At 36.4% G+C, this 22,596-nt stretch overlaps 1 protein-coding gene across 1 annotated transcript in view; it reads left to right on the forward strand.

Annotated features, from left to right (window-relative positions):
* The window catches only part of tnr (tenascin R (restrictin, janusin)), a 208,313-nt gene that overhangs the window by 57,545 nt on the left and 128,172 nt on the right, over window positions 1–22,596 (forward strand). Inside the window, exons 4-5 of the mRNA XM_039735597.1 lie at window positions 6,198–6,313; window positions 7,088–7,238. Coding sequence (XP_039591531.1) covers window positions 6,198–6,313; window positions 7,088–7,238 — 267 coding nt within the window. The remainder of the gene's footprint in view (window positions 1–6,197; window positions 6,314–7,087; window positions 7,239–22,596) is intronic.

The following is a 22,596-nucleotide window of genomic DNA, read 5'->3' on the forward strand; positions in this document are numbered from 1 at the left end:
GACATTTATGTGCTACGTTAGTTTTTGTTGGATGTGGAGGGTCTGTGGCTAACTAGTTCAAATACCTTAAACTTACATTTTTTTCAAAAACAGTCATGCTCACAAAGTACATGTGTAATGCCATGAAAAGTGCATGCTGACACTTCAGTTCATGAGCAATGGCATGAGAGTGCAGCCAGACTTCTTTTTTGGGCACATACACCATCCAGATCTAGACACTAGCGTGGAGAGTCGCTCACATACTGAAGAGTCTATAGCTGCAGTTGGAAGCTGCCGTCATACTTTTGCCATCGCTATACTTTGCGAACATGCCCTTGTCAATCAAACACAGGAAGCTCTGCAGTCTACTTGTGACTTTACGCTGTACGAAGATAAGTAAATAAATCAAGTTAAACAGGTAAATAACATTCGATCTGGCTTTTATATTCAAAGTACAGCAACAGCAAAAGTACAACGTGCATTCTTGTGCCATTGCTCACGTACTGAAGTGTCAGCATAAGTACCATAAATTTACACTGGCTGTTACAGACTCAAATCAAATGTATGTTTTTATTCTATAATAGTAAGAATAAGAGCAGCTCACTTCTCAAAATGTAGACGTCTGGGATCAAACCAGTGACCCTTTGATTACCAGTCAGCAGTTCTTACCGTTATGCCACCAAAGCAGCCATATTAATGGCATGTCAATGTCACACCCTAATGCAGGTTCTTTTTCTGTAGTTATATTCTTAAATAAAAGTGCACTTGTTTTGTTTTACCTTTTGTGAAAGTGTTTATTTGATATTTGGACTTCAGGCTTCACACATTATACACTTCATGTCTACATTTTGTCAATTATTACTAAAACATGAAAAACATTTCTGTTTTAACGTGTTTAGAAAGATTGTTGTAGACATGGAGCACACATGAAATGCATGTATTCCAAAAAACAATATATTATTTACCCTCTACAACTCTAGGCAACTCACACGCAGGTAAACTTTCTGCCCTTTCTGTGGGGATGGGATAGCAGGCTGCTTGCTGCTTGTGCTTATCAACACATTTACAACACAAAAAGCGCTGACAGAGAGGTGTGAATGGATTTAAGGTGGGCCGGGATTACAAATTTTTTTGTAGGCTTTGGTAATTCTAGTATTAATGATCATGCTCAATTCACCTCTGGGTGAAGGCCCGCCCACTCCAGAGACTGCACTAACTGCACCAAAGGGGCTCCATACCACAGATAATCAAGCAAAATTCACCAAGGGTGACCCTCTTTCGATTAAATGGCAAATAAACTTCCATTATAAAAAATGCGTTGCGAGTCGCGAAAGGTTGAGAAATACTTCTTTAGATTATGGAGCCCCAGAGAGAACATGGACAAAAAATAAATAATAAACTGTGCGAATGATTTATAGTTTGGTTGCATGTTTTAATTAAAACGTTCATACTATTAATTAATGTGTGCACCACTGCTCTGCATTAGCCCCGCTGAACTTGTTATTGTATATGGAAAGCCTAATGGAGAGAGACACCATGATAAGGCTACTTTTTGATTTAGAATGAATTATAACAGCATCATCTCTAGCCTAACAAGGCATCACTCTGAGCAAAAAACAGCTAGAAAGGATTCTCAGGGATACTGATGACACTATACCAACATCGAAGAAGAGCCACTTCAGGACTTTTCTTTTTTCTATACTTCAACCACTAAAGGGTCAATCTGGCCTTGTGCAATATATTTTTATTGTGTTAGAAAGTCCATAAGCTTTCTCTCTAAAGTTATCCCCTGTGGTTCTTTGATAACCTGTACCATTTGTGCCACTGTACACAGTGCATTCCATAAGTAAAGTTATTGTTATCCTAAATCACCTACATCCAGGAGAATGTTTTGAATTAGGGGTGGTTTTCCCAAAGCATCATTGTTCATCGATCATCTTAACCATTACAGATTGTTCAAAGTGATGCTGCAACGATGTTTGTGCCTTGTTGCTTTTGACACCTCTTTAGTGCTAATGTTGAGTGACATCAGGAACAGATTACATATGAGCCAGTACTGAATTACCTTTCTCAAAGGGCATTTGATAGTTTTTTTTTTTTTTTGCCATATTTATTTTACAACACCAAGTGCAGCAGGGCTATGCAAAGCAGAGAAGCATGCATGAACTAAATTGTAAGGAGGTTTTAATTAAGCACATGAATTAACTAAATTCATGGAATGTGTTAATTAAAACATGTGCATAAAGTGTTAATTGTCACCCTCTCCGCCATATTATGCAGCCTGCAGCCATGAGGGTGCTTTTAGTACAATAGAAATTCTGAGTACATGTCCTGTCACTGTATCATGAAGTGTCACCAAGCCATCTTTCATACATTTCTACATAAGTTAAATTACTTTTCTTTTTAGCTTCTATGAATAAGAATATCATCTAACTTACTGAAGAAGTGAGCTGATGCGACTGAGGTTCACAAAAGATGCAATGCAGCTATGAGATGAGCAAGGGATAAGATGGCGGCAATAGCCAACATGTGAGCATATAGAAAGTCCAACCCCTGCATTCTGGTATTGTAAGGGCCGATTATCTATAAATAAGCAATATCATTAGCACCATATTGAATAAATAAATAATATTATTATTATTAAATTGTATGAAAAGTACACACCTAACATCATACTTTTTTCATATGGTAATACTCAGTTATCCATCCCCGCCCAATCATTTGTCCAGCAGCAAGGTGTGCTTAATTCGGTGCAGAGTACTGCAGGTATTTTAATGTTTTGCAGTCAGGAGTAGATGTGGAATGAGTAAAAGAAAAAAAGCATAAAAAATATACAAGTTGAAGTAACCGCTCTCCAGGTAAACTTAAAACTTGTTCATAGGTTTAAGATTAATGTGTTCACATACACACCAATGCTTTTCTATGCGAGATTTTGAAATTTTTTGAAACACGTACAGCGCATGGTATTTGAAAAATTTAAGGAAATTTGGACTGCCTCAACAGGCTTCCTTGAAGAATAAGAATGCCAAATTTCAACAAAATTGTTCAACTGGAAACTGAGTTGTTTCTTACAGACAGAAAGACATGACAATAGTAGTATGTTCTTTATGCATTAAATGTGAATGCACCTAAAAATGAGTGCAGAAATATAGAGTTCACTAGAACATCACTGTTCAACATACAAGTAGTCTTCCAGGTTATTAGTGCAGTTTGCCCAACATACATGCCTGCTTACCAGAAGCATGTCATGAGCATGTGCAATATTGTCATTTGAAGTGGATGTTGATGTCATTCCTCCTCTGTAACACTCCTGCATTCTTTCTTGGATTTTTCAGTTCATTTCTAGACAGTTCCCTAAGGTGAAACATTGTTTCCATATGGCTACAAAAGGTGACAATGAATCTGTGCTCTTCATCCGTTTTTAGCCCACAAAAAAAAACATAGAAAAGCCTGCTGTTCCTGTTTTATGTACATGGAAAGGGGAGTAGTCACATTGTAACATGCCAACAACTAACCAGATCAGTTTGAACCTTTGTTATACCAACTTAAAGAACGATCACACACATACTGTACATGTACCCCAACTGCTGTAACTAATAGTAAAACTGTTTAAAATTGTTGTTGATATTTCTTGAATTTTTCATCATAAACATATACATAAACATGCAGTATATTTTAGGTCTTATATTTTTTGTATTTTGAATCATGGTCCACTGAAGCATTTTTATTGTCTTATACAGGGAATACTTTTCTGTTTACTTAAGAGCTTATTCTTCTTCTTTGATCATCCATTGCATTTTTCGTGTCAATGTCTTTTTCGGTGTAAATTCTGAATATTGTTTGAGATCTCTTTGGCTCTTATTGTTTGGATTTTACTTCACAGCTCTGATGATACTTCTCTCATTATTTGCTGCCACCTTCTTTAGATGATGTGGCAGGATGTGATTGCTTGCTCCTTCTGTGGTTGTTGGCCAATTTCTCAGCAATGGTTTATTAGTTTTTTCATTCTCTTTCTCTACCCCCTCCTTCAAATTTTATACTTTTTGTCACAGACAATTGTTTAGTTTTTCTCTTGATTTATGTCCTCTAACTTAAGAAGTAGTCTCAAAAGGCAAACTTGAGAGTCTTTTACCATTCTAGACAGTAAGAGCTGTTTGATGTATGCACAGCAAATAGAACATTGAAAACTTGAAAAATGATCCACTGTGTTCAGTTTTTTTCCTAATACTTTCAAACTTAGAAGATTTCAGCACAAAATAAAAAGTTTTAACATGGATTGATATGCATATGAAGGACTGTATTTTCTGTATATTAAGTGTACATTAAAAACTTTATGCAACAATGATTACAAATTTTACTGTCCTAGTGCTCCGTCCAGAGTTGGTCCCTGCCTTGTACAGAATGGTGTGAAAGTGTCGATCCCCCAAGACCCTGAACTGGATAAGCAAGGTCTCTTAATGAATGGATGAATAGCCTAATATTTGCCATTTTCATTGCATAATTAGTTGATTTTTCAGTAATGAGCTGCAACTGTGCATTCCAATGATGCTAATGTTACTTTTCTTTCTTTTTAACTCAGGACTCTTTTAGAGTGAGAATGAGAGAATATTTAGTCAAGGGTCAGGTTTCGTACAGTATATTCCTAAAGAATAGGCCCAAAATAATTGCAGGAGCTTTATATAGTCGACGGTGGACAGTAGGAAATGTTGCGCATTAAGCAATGAACACTAAAGAACAAAGTCATTCAATGATAATAAGTGTATGAGTAACCATTGACTAGAATCTGTAATAAATCGATGAACTAACAGTCTGTATGTGATAACAGATGCTCAGAGAATACATTAAACCATGCATATTAATAATATATATTCAACAATGATTCAGTATATCTTTATTAACAGACTGTAAGGAAGACACAAAGGTAAATCAAAAAGTAAAGTCAATTTGAACTGCAATGGACAGAAGCTGACACAATACAGCACATTTGCAATGGCTTATGGGTAGTTTGAACACACACAGCATAGCAGTCTGCCATTAATCTCGTTGAAGCCATGGACAAATGAACATGGATGCTCCATTGCAGGATTGCTCCATTGTTGAACAATGTACCATAGTGAGATTTCTTTGGGCTGAAAGAGTGAAAAGGATGTTGGCTCAGTATTGAAGTGAAAACAGCATAAGTCTCTGAAAAGTTTATGAATGGGAAGAAAGGTTTAAAGTGGAACAACAAAAGTGAGTGATGAAGCTCAATCTGGTCAGCCATCATGCACACAAGCCCACATTGACCGATGAACGACACTGTCCGTTGTTGTTGCACTTTTGGATATCAGCTATAGATCTGCACATGTCATAGTGCATGATGACTTGGGGTATTGTAATAAAATGGTACCCAAAACAGCTTGCCGATCTGCACAAGCCAATGTCCTCTGTTGAATTTCAGCAGGTTTCACTCCCTCTGCCCAAAGAAGTCGATCAACATTCAACAGTTGTGCAATCCCTCCATATTCATTTGACCTTGGCACGAACCACCCATAAGCAATCATGAATGTAAAGTTTTGCATCAGCTGTTGTGGTTACTGCAAAGTTTTTAAATTGCCTTTACTTTTTGATTATTCCGATAATTTTGCAGTGGCTACAAACCAGCAGCAAACCTTTAGCAGCAAATACCAAAATCCACTTATCAATGAATGACTGTGAACAGAGCATATTTTAATATTTTGGTGTTAGCTTATAAAAATACATATTCTACAACAATACATATCTAAAAAATCTTAAAATCTAAAAACTGGAAGCAACTAATTGCTAACTGAATTTCTCCTTTCAATACGTTTTAGAGGTTGCATTTAAAAATTTGCCATCTTGTTATTCTTTGCATTGAGTTGTACAGTTTTATCTCACAAACTAGCAATAAAGAATTTCTTTCAAGAGTGATGGTGTCTTGTTTATTATTATGTAGTGCTGTTTATCTGTGCCTTTAGAGTGTCAGATGTATCTATAAAAATTCTACCCACCCTAACCTTAAAAATGACATCTGAGTTAGTTTGTCTCAAGGAAAAGTGAAAACAAAGGAAGACTGCTCATACAGTATATTCTGCCTTTCCTTTTCGTAATACCTAATCTGTCCCTTGAGATCCTGTTAAAGTTCTTGACCCTATATAGTTGACTGATTGAAGATAAAAAAGATGGTGAGTGATAATATATCTCCTGTTGCCTCATAGATCTCTCGCCTCCAGAAGGTATACTTTTCAAATCCATCACAGAGACATCAGTAGAGGTGCAGTGGGAGCCATTTTCATACTCTTTTGATGGCTGGGAAATTAGCTTCATTCCAAAGGTAAGAACTTCTAAAGTACTAAAAGCAGAATTTATATGTGTCATAGCACAATAATGTACTATATGATCTTGCTGTGCTGAAATCCAGCACATTGAGAAGATTTCTCACAAGCTATGGAGTCGGGTATTTTTTTGTTTCAGTTGTACATTTTTACTTGTTACAACAGACAGCAACATTTAGGTTAATTAAGAAGATGAAATGTTAATTAAAATGATGTAGAGCTCTGGTCGAAATAGTGCAGAGCTGAAGGACGGCAGCCTTACTTCAGTTGTCAGCCTTGGCGGAAATGGATGTTTCCACATTAATTAATCATTTTTGCTCTTCAAGATTACAGAGACGTCTTTTAAACCGTGATCTCCAGTGATAACCTCTTTTCGAAAACTTGAAAGTTCCCACAAAAATGTGTCAAACTGCACTTCTAAGCTGTTTTAAAGGGCACCTTTGAAAATGCAAATACAATCAGTCATTTGAGTGAGAAAGAAAGATCATGGATTTTGACTACCCAAGTATCCGTTTATGGCATCAATGATAAAAAGTGAAAGAAACAACACAAATATCAGCATTTTTCTGGGATTATAGCTCATGTGCTGTCATTTCTAGACATCTGTCTGCTGCTCTGACTACTGTAATTAAACGTGATTACTATGATTTACTGCCAGATTTGCTAGAGCTCCCAGAGCAGCAGGAGTTTTGACAATAGCAGATCTACTGTAAAAATGTATTTTAATTAAGAGTCATTTTCAGAAGAATAAACTATTTGGATTTGTTTATCAGGACAATGAAGGTGGAATGATTGCCCAGCTTCCCAGTACGATGACATCTTTCAACCAGACAGGGCTAAAGCCAGGCGAAGAGTACACTGTAAATGTGGTTGCACTAAAGGATCAAGCCAGAAGTCCTCCCACTTCTGCAGTGGTGAAAACTTGTAAGTCTGGATCCATTCAAAAATCACCTTGTCATGTAATTACTTTTTTACTTCTTTGGTTGTACTATGGAATATTTAGTAAAAGTATACAATCAACAGATAACTCCTTTGTAGGGAGAGCTTTCAATTCAGTGTAAAGGCACTCAGTTTTTTTGTGGCTGTATTCTTCTTTTACCACTCTTATTTGTTGTATTAAAATATAACTGCATCTAGGCAGTTGAAACTCTCACATCCAGACTCACCAAGAAATTAAAGCAAGTGGTATTGAGTACCCAAAATTAATCCTGTCTTTTTTTCCAACAGATTCACTGCAATTTCATCTCAAGCTGATAGATGAAATTTTTTGTCTCATTGTTTTTCATTTAAAATATTATTGTACACATTGACATGATTGCTAGGGTGTTACGCATGTGATGGAAGAAGGATGGGGAAACAGTGCAGTATGAGGCATAACAATGAATGCAAAACATTATGGGTGTGCTGGAAGCTTTAGGATGAGTGTGCTTTGATTTATATGCAAGTTTCGGAATTCTCACTTATTCTGCCTCATTCACCTATTCTCACACTTTTATTTTTGCACTCACATATGCAGCTCATACAGCTCACATAGGTCTTCTGCCATTTTAGTAAAGTAAAATTGCAGGATCATAATAGTATCAACTGCATGCAACTTAAAAGAGGACAATGAGAAAGATATAGGGAGAAACAATGGGGACATACTCAGTGCTTAATCTCAGACTGCTATGTCCCCTTCACTTGTGCAGATCTTAACATACACCTTTCTGCCCTAAAGCTGTAAACCTTACCTGCCATTCCTTTTGTTTAAGAAATTAAGAAAAGACTTTGAAATCTAGAGGTAAAGACAGTCTTTCCGCTCTAGTGGTAAACTGTCAAATAATAATAATAGAACGCTTTAGAGCATTAGAACAATAGAACATTAGAACAATTTAGACAAGATTAGGACATTCATCCCAACAAAGCTCACCAGTCCCATCCACTTATCTTTCTATTATATAAAAAAAAACCTGGGATGAGACAAGACTTTTTAGCCTGAGACGAGACATGAGTTCTTCAGAGAGATACTTTGAAGTCCCGCGAGACGAGACTTTGTGCCAAGAGATTTAACAATGCATCGGGCCGTAAAAAAAAGACAAAGAATAGTTGACAAAGTAGAATGTCGTAAAGAGGTTCCAAAACATTGGCACGATACACATGCAGAGCAGGTTAGAGATAATAAAAGTACTAAAATTCAAAAGTCTAAAAAAAAAATGATAGTAAAGATCACATTAGTGTAAAATAAAAGAAATTATTATTCGATGAAATAATGGAACAGCGAAAAGAGATAGAATATATTGTTCGGATTTAAACTTTAAGTCGGGGAGTTGTAGATTGTCTTATTCGTGTTGCCATCAGGGAAAAGTAGTGTTTCTTCCCAATGAAGAGAGGTATCCGTGAGAATTAAAAGATTTGTTGTTTGGTGAAACTAAAATCCACATATGTAAGCAGCAGAGACGCGAAGTGGCTGGCGCATAGCGCAGGCCGGGGGGTTGGCAAGCGAAGCAAGCAGGGGGCAAAGCCCCCTAGTTTCTTCCAAAAAAACATCAAGTCGAGTTTTGATAGCCCCTAAAGTCTTACTGTCTACAACACTACTTGGTAGATTATTCCAAGTGTCTATCGTTCTTTGTGTAAAGAAAAACTTCCTAATCTTTGTGCGAAATTTAGCCTTAACAAGTTTCCAACTGTGTCCCCGTGTTCTTGATGAACTCATTTTAAAATAACAGTCTCAATCCATTGTACTAATTCCCTTCAGAATTTTAAACACTTCAATCATTTCACCTGTTAATCTTCTTTTACGTAAACTGTATAGGCTCAGCTCTTTTTAATATTTTCTCATAATTCAATCTCTGTAGCCCTGGAATCAGCCTAGTCGTTCTTCTCTGGACCTTTTCTAGTTCACTTGCATATAAATCACTTAAAATTGTACCAGTATTACTGGGGCCACCAAAGATTAAACCCTCTTTCTGTTATTGAAGAGGTTTTCAAAATATTATTTGCCTTATCATTTGCAAGTTACTTCTGATTGCTTGCATTTGATTAATGAAAATATCTGAAATTATATGAAAAGAAATATAAGGGAATATAAGTAAGGAAATATTTCTTTTATAAATGGATAGTGCTTTATGTTAAATTACACAGGCCCTAATAAAACCTTCTTGTAAGTTACTAGTTAGAAAGTAATATTTGAATGTTTAGATTTTATTTATTGGATCTTTTATGATTTTAACCTTTGCTTGGTATTTTCCTAAGCTTGTGATTTTAAAATACATGGTACCTTTATTTTTAACATGCTTAAAAATTGCAAATTATTTTAAAAATTCATATACTTTAATGAACATGAAAGTCATGAACATGCAAGCAAAAAATACGATGTGTCCTTGGAAAGTAAAATAAACATGGCAATCCCTTATTAATTATTTCTCCACCATAATTTAATTTAAAGTAAATAACTAAACAACAAGTTGTTATACCAGAATGTACTTTTATAAAAGAATATACCATTAATAAAAAACATTACTGATACAATGTTCATAACAGAAATCTTTTCAATCATTGGAATCATTTTAGTAATAGTACATCATGTTACATATCCAATAAAAATTACTAATGACCTCCTTATGGCAGCTGGTTCTGGTTTAATTTCCATTCTCATCCTCCTTGATCTGAGTGCTGCCTTTGACACTATTTGTCACACTACTCTTCTCAATAGATTATCTTTGATTGACATTACCCACACTCCACTAGATTGGTTCAGATCCTACCTCTCAGGCCGCACTCAGTTTGTTCAGCTTAAAACTTTCACATCCCAACCCACCGCTGTTACTTCAGGTGTGCCCCAAGGCTCTGTCCTGGGGCCCCTCCTTCTCATTATTTACCTCCTTCCCCTTGGTAATATCTTTCGTAAATATAACATTAGCTTCCACTGTTATGCTGATGACACCCAGCTCTATCTCACTAGCAAACCTACTGCTTCCTTTCCACCCTCCTCACTTACTGATTTGAAATCAAATCCTGGTTTTCTTCAAAATTTTTTAAATTAAATAGTGACAAAACTGAGGTTCTCCTCATTGGTACAAAATCAACATTATCCAAAACTGATCATTTTTCATATGTTATTGATAATTCCTCTGTCTCCCCTTCCTCACAGGTTAAGAGTCTAGGTGTCAACCTTGACAGTACTTTATCCTTTCAGTCCCACATCAATAATATCTCCCGGTCTGCATATTTCCACTTGTGTAACATTAATCGTATTCTCTCCTCCCTCACTCCCCACACCCCTGCTATCCTTGTTCAGAGCTTTGTCACTTCTCGTCTGGATAATTGCAATTCCCTTTTCTTTGGTCTTTCTTGCAAATCTCTTTATAAGCTTCAACTGGTCCAGAATTCAGCTGCCCGCATCATTACTAGAACCCCCTTTATTCATCGTATCACCTGTTTTGCAGCTTCCAGTTAAGTTCCACATTCAATTCAAAATTCTTCTGTTAACTTTTAAGGCTATCCACAACCTTGCCCCTCCATAACTGTCTGACCTCCTCCATGTTGCCATTCCCTCCTGTACCCTTAGATCCTCTTCCTCCATCCACTTGACTGTCCCCTTCGTCCGTCTTACCACTATGAGGAGCAGAGCATTCAGTTGCTCTGCTCCCCAGCTCTGGAACTCACTACCATCTGAGCTTAGAAATACTGAATCATTTTCCCTTTTCAAATCTAAACTTAAAACTCATTTGTTTAAGACTGCTTTTTCTCTTTGATTACAATTGCTCTGTCTGATTTTAACTTTTGTATTTTACTTTTGTTTATAATCTGTGTTTTATCTATTGTTCATTGTCCTTGAGTGTTTGGAAAGGCACCTACAAATAAATAAAATGTATTATTATTATTATTATTATTAGAGTGGAGGGATATAAATCACTAAAGATATCAATTAGACAGTTATAGTGCACTGTAGCTTAACGCAAAGCCACAGGTATGAAGCAGGAGCTAGCCTAGAGTTAAACGTTTGTCCATCATAAGGCACATTTACACACATTTGCTCATACTGAACAATTGCTGATTAACTGGCAAGCACATCTTTGGGTTACTGAACATATTATAACTGCAAATGTTGTAAAAATCTGTCTAAAATCATGTGCCACACAGATTGTTAATATCCTGTAACTATATCTTGGTTCCTGGGATAAAATACAATTCATATTTGTAGAGTGGTCTTCTTACTGAGTGCAGGCACAGGGCTCTGTGAACAATTAGATTACATAATTACTAAATACAGAACTGATACACATATCTATATATATAATTCACTAAGGCAAGACGACCATGGAAAGCACGCTGGAAGGGGCGTGGATTCACTAAGCCACCGACAAATGAGACAACTATGGCGCACACAGGAAGGAGCCACGGCCACTAACTCAGAAAAAATGGCGTCATTTATATTCGTCTGTCGTAGAGGCAACATGCGGCTCTGACCCACGCTGACTGTTCATAGAGGCATGTTTCTCGTGGAGGTGAATCGGCATATGCAGCGTGTAAAATGGTTTGCGAGGGTTATCCCATGGGATCCTTAAAACATTCCTTTACAACTAAGGTTGAAACACAATGAAGTAAGCAGTCTTTAAAAACCGAGTTTTCGGTTACGATGCACCATAAAACACTGTTTTACACACTACATACAGCAAGTCGCTTCCACGACAAACGTGCGTCTTCTTAGATGCTCCTGCACTTTGTACACACCCACCTCGCTACCTGTGCCTCTGTTTCATTACCGTCTCACCTGCTTCACCAATGCAGGCCCTGCAACAGTCAAGACGCTCTCTCAGCAGCTGAACTTCTCTATGCCCGACTGGTTCACACAGAGGCACCACACGACGCGGCAGGACTATCTAAGAAGAGGCATGTATGTCACGGATGTAAATCACTGTATGCAGTGTGTAAAACAGTTTGTTTGTCGTGGATATGAATTGTTGTATGCAGTGTGTAAAACAGTTTCTGAGGGGTTTCCCATGGTCTTAGACCCATCTAAGAAAAATCATGTCGCAGCTGTGAATCACTGAATGCAGTGTGTAAAACAGTTTGTTTGTCACAGATGTGAATCATTGTATGCGTCGTGTAGAGCAGTTTGCAAGGGGTATTCCATTGTCTTACAGTTGGTGGACGAGTCTCTGTTGGTTGCTCTTGCGAGCGGGCACGTGACCAGGCAGTATGTGTGCTTCGAGAGCGTGGGTGGACGTGACAACACCATCTAAGAAGATTCACATTTGTCGCGGATGTGAATCACTGTGTGCCGCGTGTACAACGCTGTATTGTATGTTACCCTCTCCAGAGTTATATCTTTTCATTCACCTACAGTCGTATACACAATGAAGTAAGCAGTCTTTAAAAACCGACTTTCCGGTTACAGCGCACGAGTGCGTGACCATATCAAACTGTTTTACATGCTACATACAGCAATTCGCATCCATGACAAACATGCGTCTTCTTAGATGCTCCTGCACTTTGTACACACCCCCCTCCCACCTCGCTACTACCATGGTCGGGTGTCTTTGTGGGTTATATATAGAAAGGCAGCCAAAACCGCAAAGAGCAATGAAAAGTCTACGTGAGTCACAGGTGCATCTGGACTGTGCAAAGACAATGAGCGGGCAGTGCATACTGGACAAGAAATCAGCAGACTAGCATGATGGAGGGAGAGAAGTGGATGTCCTTCTCCTCTCTTCCCATTCCACTCTCCGCGCCTGAGCGCCGCACGGACGATTGTGTGTTGGTTTGTTCCGTGCATTGTTACAATGTTGCTTTTCTTGCTGATTTATTACATTACCAATTTTTCAAATGTTAATTTTCTCCCTGTGCTTAAAAATCATTTAAAAAACGGCCTGATTATGCGGCGTATGGTACGCCACAGGTTGGCTAGTAAGTTTATAATTGTTAAAACACACAAAGAACAAGTTAGAACTGATTAAACATAAATGTAAACAAGCAATATCTGTCCATTAATTAATTTATGAACTATGGCCTATTTTAAAGTCACAGTCATGGGGACCCTCGGCCAACTGGCTGCCTAACTGCTCCTGGGTTTTCTATAGTGTAGTCTGTTGCTGACCATCCAATCTGATTTGAGAATCTTTCCACCAAATGATTCCAACGCCCTTTTATCCAAGATGACTTTTCCATATGCAGGAGAACATCCTGGCAGTAGAGCAGGGGCAGTAAGTGTCACATCCAGATAGCAAGAAGAGAAACAGAATAGATGAAGGTTATTATTGGTTTAAAAATATTGTAATATTATATTTCTTTACAAATGACTAATAAACACAAATGCAGTATGCCCAACTAATCAGTAGCTCTAGTCATGGTATTCTAGACTAAAGTAGTGAGTCTTCAGCTGGGATTTAAAAGCTGAGAGTGAAGGGGCATTGCTTATATTAGCAAATGACCACTGCCTCACTTTGCTTCTCTTCTTAGGTTTTTTTTTTTTTATTGTATTTTTTGAATTTCAATTCATTCATTTATGGAATACTGGTATTTCTAAAAAGTTCAAGTTTAGGTTTTACAACTAATCAGCAGTTCTAAGCATGGTAGCTAGACTAAGTGCTGAAACTCATATAAGCAAGCAGATAATTCTACAAATTTGGTGGCCCTGTCGTTAAGGGCTTGACATCCCACTGTTGTTGTATTTTATTTTTGAAAAGCAGAACATTACAATGGCATGCTATTCAATTAAACAAATAATAATAACATTACAGATAACACCATTAATTTCTACGTGTAATGGTCATAACTGGAAGCTATTTTTCTACATATACTGTAATGGAGTTGAGCTCGAAAGCCGTGGGGGGGCGGAGTTTCGTATGACATCATCATGCCTCCCACGTAATCACGTGAACTGACTGTCAACGCAGTACGTAGAAAACCAGGAAGAGCTCCAAAAAGCGCTGAAGAAAACATGCATTATATAATTCAGAAGGCAGCGAAACAATAAGAAGCGAGCGAGTGACATATACAACCATATTCATGAGTGCTGCTACTTTGGAAACAAAGCAAGGTGTAAACCTAAAGTTTAAATTAAGTTCATAGACAGGCTGCCGCTGGTGTTTGTCATGCCCACGGGTAATGCATGATACAAGTTTAATGAGAGGATGCAGGATATAAACGAGAGTTTTGATCACTTTGTAACTAAGTTAAAATTGCAGGTGAGGGGCTGTGCTTATGCAAATTCCGAGAGACTGTGTTTGTGGGGGATTGACAGTTAAGGCGGGTGGGGGAGTCACGTCATCATCTCCCCTCCCATTCACCTCATTTCACTCTGAGCTGCACTCCGCAGCTAACGCAGTGTTACGACTTTGTGACACTGCCACCAAATACTCATAGAAAAATCCACAAGTTAATACACACACTGTGTCTAGAGTTTCTCCACACTGAATCCTCCAGGCACTACTTACAAAAGGTTACATTGACAATCGTGTTATTTTTAAAATGTTTCCTTTTCTTAGCACAAGCACAGCTGAGAAGCTTCGATGCATGTGCTCCATAACGTTAAAAATCACGCATTTAATCACAAGCAAAGGGGAACTTCTGTCAATGCATGATTTCCTGGTACACCGATTACATTGATCAGCTCATCCCGATTCATTTTACCCTCGCACCCCCTTGGTTTGAGAAGAAGTATGAAAAAATATGAGGTTAACACAGAAAAACAGATCACCAATTGAAGCTTTATGAATAATCGATTCGCCATCAATAATTGTTTTGGTAAAGCCATACTCAGTGTAATCCTCCTTCCATTTTATAATTTTTCCGCCACTAGCCATGATTAAATGAATGGTAAAAAAAGAGCGAAGCGAGGGTGACTTATTCAGGCAGGCAGGCGACAGCTCAATAGCTCGAATTTGGATATAAGTAGCTTCTATTTAGTCGCCAGAAATATCTTTGTTAGGAATGGAAGTTGAATTTAGTGTTTAAATTTCTATGGTAAAGAAAAAGTTATTCAATGATGACTACATTTAACTATATAAAGTCATTCGCGAATATATAAAGTCAAAACTTGAATATATAGCCTAAAGTCATTCCCGGAATATATAAAGTCAAAACTTGAATATATAAAGTCAGCGTTGGAATATTTAAATATATAAAGTAAGTGCTGCAATATATAAAGTCAAAACTTCAATATATAAAGTCAGCGTCGGAATATCCATCCATTTCCCAACACGTTGAATCAGACCACAGGGTCACGGGGGTCTGCTGGAGACAATCCCAGCCAACACTGGGCGCAAGGCAGGAACCAATCCTGGGCAGGGCACATGCATCATTTTCAAAACATTAACCGAACAGTGTTTTTTTATTTATTTTTCTGAATACGTTTTGTTAACTTAGTTCAGTTCAGAGTCATTTCAATCAATAGATTTTGACTTTCACTTTATATATTCAGGAGTGAGTTTATATACTTCGATGTTGACTTTATATAATCAGGAATGACTTTATATATTCTGACGCTGACTTTATATATTCAAGTTTTGACTTTATATATTCAGAAAAAAGTTTTGACTTTATGTATACAGACGCTGACTTTATGTATTCAAGTTTTAACTTTATATATTCTGACGCTGACTTTATATATTCACAAAATCAATTTATTTGCCTGTTTGGCACCCCATAGTATATGTGTGTGTGTATATATGTACACATGTATGTATGTATATACTGTATATATATGCCAGCAACACTAATGACAATGACAAAACAATTACATTGTCAATCATATTACGTTATTATTAAAATATTTCCTTTTTTTTTTACTTCTCTGCTGCCAAGTGTGTGTATTTTGCTATATATATATATATATATATATATATATTTATAGATATAGATAGATAGATATATATATAGATATATATATATATAGATATATATATATATATACTGTAGATATATAGATATGACAACAACACTCATATCAAAGACAAAACAATTACATTAACAATCATGTTATGTTATTTTTAAAAGTTTTACTTTTCTTTTTCATAACTTCTTTAACACACTACTTCTCCGCTGCGAAGCGCGGGTATTCTGCTAGCTTTTAAAATAAAATAGAACAATTAATACTATGAGAGTCAATTATTGGCCCAGTTGCTTATTCTAAAATAATACTGATGACTTCATATTTTAAAATTTTTGGACATATCCTCTAAGAAAGAATCTGATTTTTTTCTAACTTAGGGTTAAAATCAAATGTCGCTTACCCACTGAGATATAGAAGGTAGGTTGGGATTCTTTGAATTAAGCAAAAGAAAATATGGGTTCTGGTAGTGTGGTAGAGGACATTACAGTCACTTTATCTCTATACACTTTAATGTCATCTGGAAATACACCAAATATCACTGCTAATGGATTAGGAATGATTATGATGCTGAGAATTATGTGGTTTTTTTGCCCAAAACTATGTTAATTCAGTATTTTCCTAAAACATATGGCCTAGGGACGCTGGAATTAGATGGCTGTGCTTGGAGGTTTGTTCTTGTCCTATATACTTTTTCTTTGGTTGTATTCCATAAGGCAGGTCTTTTGATCTTCCATTGTACTCCGTCTTCTGGTCTTCCTTTCATTTCTTGGTATAATTTACCGTTTTTCAAGTAATATCTTTTGCCTTGGTCTTCCTCTTGATTTCTTGCCCTCTAGTTTATCCTCCAGCATTACTTTCAGCAATCTATCTCCTCGTCGACCATGTCTCTGCTGTTTTGTGTTTATTTTTTGCTTGTTTATAATTCCTCTCACCTTATTCTGTTCCACAGTGTGGTAATCCGCCTGCCAGGCATTACTAGTCCAAAAGTTTTTAAGACTACTGTAAAAATGACTTACAGCAAGTCGTGGGTGTGCTTGTGCTTACACACACGCAGTGCCACCATGCTATTTAAAACAGACCTTGCAGGTGTTAGGTTAAGCACATATGTGGAACACACCTGCATCTGCCGCAGTTTGAGGAAGAAGGTGGTGTGATGCAGGATTTGCTGGAAGTTTAGTTCCTCAGAATAAAAGGCACCTCCTGCCTAAAGGATTGTCTATTGACTCAGTTGTGTGATGAGTGAGAATAGCTTATTCCTCAACTTATTTTGCATCTATCTATCTATCTATCTATCTATCTATCTATCTATCTATCTATCTATCTATCTATCTATCTATCTATCTATCTATCTATCTATCTATCTATCTATCTATCTATCTATGTATGGGATCATAGTGTGCCATCCAGTCTGTACTGTATGTAATGATTAACTCAGATAGGTATATGGGCCAGAATAATTTAAAGCTTTATACTGTATGTAAGAAAAAGGATTTTGAAATTCCCTCCAAACTTAACTGAAAGCTAGTCTAAATGATAAGAAAGAGTTACGTTTTGTTGCCAATAATGAGTGTTGGAGCATCATTTTGAATTAACTGAAGGCTTCATATTGAACAGTTTGAAAAGTCTGTGAATAACACATTGTAGTAGTCAGTTTGTCTCTGTGTAAATACATGAGTTAATCACTCAGTATCCTCCTAATTCATAAACAATCTTAATATTCCAATATTTATATGCGGGGAAAACAGGTTTTAAATGTTTAGCTTTCACAGTGAGTAAAGTCAAAAGGCAATGTTCAAATCAAATTACAAAGTTGAATACAAGCTGAAAGTGAATTGAACTTCATATCCTCACTCCAGTGTAGCAGTGGATTGCACTTACAGTGTTTATATTCGGGTAACATTTCATGTATCAGCACATATCTTCCTCTCTCTCTGCTTCGTTTTTCAATGTCTCTTTTTTCTGCCTTATGTTAGAGTTTCAACAATCTTAATATTACTTACATGGCTTGTTTTTGGCTTACTTAACCTGATTGTGTCCTGACATATAGAATATGTGGTAAACTCAAGATACCTTATATAAATATAGACGTTTAATAATAAGTAATAATAGTATGTTTAACTGCACTTTGCTATGAGTATAATCTGCCAATGGTGATGTACATAGCTGTAAATATTTTCCTTCAAATCCATCCTTTAAAAAGTTCAACATAAATATCCTTCCATTTTCTAACCCGCTGAATCCGAACACAGGGGTCTGCTGGAGCCAATCCCAGCCAACACAGGGCACAAGGCAGGAACCAATCCCAGGCAGGGTGCCAACCCACCGCAGGACACACACAAACACACCAGGGCCAATTTAGAATCGCCAATGCACCTAACCTGCATGTCTTTGGACTGTGGGAGGAAACCCATGCAGAAACGGGGAGAACATGCAAACTCCACACAGGGAGGACCCGGGAAGCGAACCCGGGTCTCCTAACTGGGAGGCAGCAGCGCTACCACTGCACCACCGTGCTGCCCCTCAACATAAATAGCACCAACAAAACTTTACCTCATTCTGTACCTGAACTTCACTACAATAATTCAGGTGATTCTCTGTAAAGTTGTTTCTCCTCTGTGTAAATCAAGGTATTTTTTAAGGTTGTAGTGTTTGCATCTCACAGATACAGTGATGCTTCTTACTCTACACATTTAGTATTTTTTCCATCTTTGACAGACTTTATCACACATTTTGGTATTGTCTCAAGGGAGTAAGAATTTACATGAGCAATGTTGTAAACAGGTTCTTTGAGACTGATGAATAGTATTTAATTCCTCAGCACTAGAATGATGGAAATGTATTCATTTTCTTTTCGACAAATCCTTGCCATTGAAAATTCTTATTGTTCACGCTTTTGCAGGTCTTCTCTGACTGGAGTTGATCTGTTTTTTTGTGCTGATTTCTTTCTTGGCAGAATTTAATCACTTTCTAGCTTTGTTGAATATTCTGTGGATAATACAAAGAACTTTAAATTGGAAGATTCATATTTTATCAGGTTCTTATTACTCTATTTTCTTTTTCTTTGTTTTGGTCAATTAGAGATATGTGTAGCACTGATCATTTTGATTCAAGTAACTGTTTGAAAATTGTCATTGAGTTTTTTCATCTTGCATATTACAAAGTGAACATTCAACATTTACCAAGTAACATCTACACTGACGACACGGTGCTATCAATGTTGAAATGTATTGTAATATTATTCCTGCTTTTAATGGGACACTACTAGATCATTTTTTATGTTTAAATATTATATACTGTACTTAACACTATATAATTTGTACACTGTACAATTGTATACACATACATATTTTTAAAAACTGGAGCATAGAGAGAGTTACATAGCAAGACAAAGGTGTGAGTTGAACCAGAAAGTTTAGGTTTAAGGAATACTTCATCCGAAAATTTATTGCCAATTTATGCCAATTTCTGATTTAATAGGCATCTATGGCAACCAACACTTGACAGCAGCAAACAATATCAAAAATGCTCAGGAAAAAAATATCATGTCACTCATATCTCATAAAACACACGTCAAGTCATCCAGTCACATGCTTACAACTTCCCACGCACAGGTACTTTTGCTGGAATATTGCTAAACAGACCACTTCCAAAAACACTTTCATAAAAGAAAATGAAACACCCTCACATGCACCTGAGCAGCTCAAATGAAGACCTACCTCCACAATCTTTGGTCATGAGTCCTGCCCAGTAAAAGGCTATTCCATGGCTAACATTGTGCTTTGTGTGATGTCAGCATTTCAGACTACACTTTTGAGATGAGTACAACTACAGATTCAAAGTTAAAGAAAAGCAAGTGCAGGGATTATCAGGAAAAGTATGCCTTGTACTTGTGCACATCCGAGATGTGTCAACTAACAGAAATTGAATTCACAAGTGCAGTTTCATAGCCTGACACAAAAATAATTCCAAAGTACTGAAGTTGTGGATATGAATATAAATGCAATGACCGGACGTATGTCTACAGTTCAAAAGTTCTTTCGCATCTGAGCACATTTAATTTTTGCTCACATGATCATTTTATGGAAAAGTTACATTTAACAATGCTTTAGTATGGTTATGGACTTTTGTGAGCATATAACTGTATGACTTGACATGTGGATTATGCACTTTTTATCTCCATTTTGAATGAAAATGTGAGATGAAATATTTTTCTTGGCCATTACTATCGACTATATGTGGTAAGTAACATATAAAAAGATATATTTGTTAGGAGGAGAATTCCTTTAGTTTAGTACTTTGACCCCTACATCACACTCCTTACCTAGCTGTACATTTCTAATTCGATGTTACTGTAACCAGCATATACACCAGGAATGAAAGACATCAGAGTGCTTTGATGAGCTTTAAGTTAACATTTTAAATTTTATATATACACCTGAAAGAAAGTATAAAGTAATATTGTTGTTAGGTGCCATCAAGTCATTTCTGACTCATATCAACCCTACGTGAATGAATGAAAAACTGGCCAATCCTGCACCATCCCCGAAATTTCTGACAGGTTTGACCCCATTGTTGCAACCACTGTATTAATCCATCTCGCGAGGGTCTTCCTTTCCTTCGTTGTCCTTCCACTTTGCCAAGCATGATGTGCTTTTATAGGGAGTGATCTTTTCTAACATGTCCAGAGTACATGAGTTTCACCATTCTCACTTCTAAGGACTATTCTGGTTGTACAGTTCATAGTACGTTCAAAATTCAGCACCACAATTTGAAAGCGTCAATTCTTTGACGGTCTTACTTATTCATTGTCCAGTTTACACAACCATGGGAAGCGATTGAAAACATCATGGCTAAGATCAGATGCACCTTAGTCCACGCAGGGGCAACTTTATGCAGTTTCCCATTGCAATTAAGCCACCTGATTTCATGACTGCTGCTTCCGTGGGCATTAACTGCCCTTAACAACCTTTATCTTCTTTCCTTCTATCATGAAATAATAGTAGTGGTAAAATGTTTGGAGAAAAAAAAAACAACACTATTCTATTGTAAGTTAATATTCCTGTGAGCCTATACAGAGAAAATTCAGAAAACCAATGCAAATAAGGAGCATGAAGGTATAAAAAATACAGATTATCATACCATTAAAGTCTTTGTTCAGATAGTGACAGTTTTGTTTTCACTGGAACATTTAATTTTTTTTTTCCAATAAGGAAAATTTAACAGTACTATTAGTATCTATTGCAGTAATCAGTGCAAATAATGGTATGGATTACACACTGACAGTATAGCTGTATCTTTTTTAGGTATTTTATTATTAGTTATTATTAGTTATCAGAAGCAAAACTGAAAAAAATTACAAAAGGCTAATGTAAAAAAGAAAAAAAAAATCTAATTCAGACAAATGAGGTGCAGAAAAAGGCTAATTTGCAAACGGGTACACTGCTGCCTGTAAAGAATTCACCAGAAGAGTAAAAGTCTGAGTTCAAATATTGCTGTAGTAATTTCAATAACCCCAGTGTGTGCCATGAATACACAATCCACACTATTACCTCACCCACTAGCTTGCATTGTTTACTCTTGGCGGAATGGATCAATGAATTGATGGGGATATTCTGTCACTCTGATAAAAGTCAATCGGCTGAAATTCATAACACCTTAAAAAATCTTTTTAATGGTAATCTTTTTGATGTTTAGCCAAATGCAACTATACAGTCTTGTTTTTAGTTTACATAACAAGAGTTAAGTTGTTCTGGTGGCTCCTAATATCCAGAAGAGACAAATTACTGTTTCTAAATTGTTTACTGTTTACGCAGAGTTATCTACAGTATGTTTGAAGGGCAGCTACACCTAATAAAGTAGCCACTTGTTTTTAGATTGTATTATGTGATTAAAAAAAGAGATGTTAATAAATTCTCAACACTTTTCCCATACATGAATGTATTTCTGATTATGCCTGAGCTTTCTTGCATGTTTAATATTGCTGAAGATGAAAGGATGCTGGACCCAGAGCCTATCCCAATTGGAAAAAACACAAATCAGTACTCACATGTGGATTTTATATTAATCCATCACAGCCGCATACATTCATACTGGAGCATTTTAGCGTTACAGACATAGCAGTATATTTTTGGACTGTAGAAGAATACTAGGCTACTGCGATGGATACCTGTACATGATGAGAGATCCACATGAAAGACACTCAGACCTGAATATATTGTTTTAATATTAAAAACAAAAATAACTACACTAAGGTTAGATGACAAATATTCATTCCCTAGTAGGGACCCTAAACAACATTGTATGTGTTAAAAAAATATTTTCAACATTTGCCATTTTAACTACATATATATATATATATATATATATATATATATATATATATATATATATATATATATATATATATATATATATATATACATACAGACAAAATATCTTCGTTTTTAAAAGTTTAGTTAAATTTCAAAG

This window comes from Polypterus senegalus, chromosome 14, assembly GCF_016835505.1.
Source record: "Polypterus senegalus isolate Bchr_013 chromosome 14, ASM1683550v1, whole genome shotgun sequence".
NCBI classification, from domain to species: domain Eukaryota; kingdom Metazoa; phylum Chordata; class Cladistia; order Polypteriformes; family Polypteridae; genus Polypterus; species Polypterus senegalus.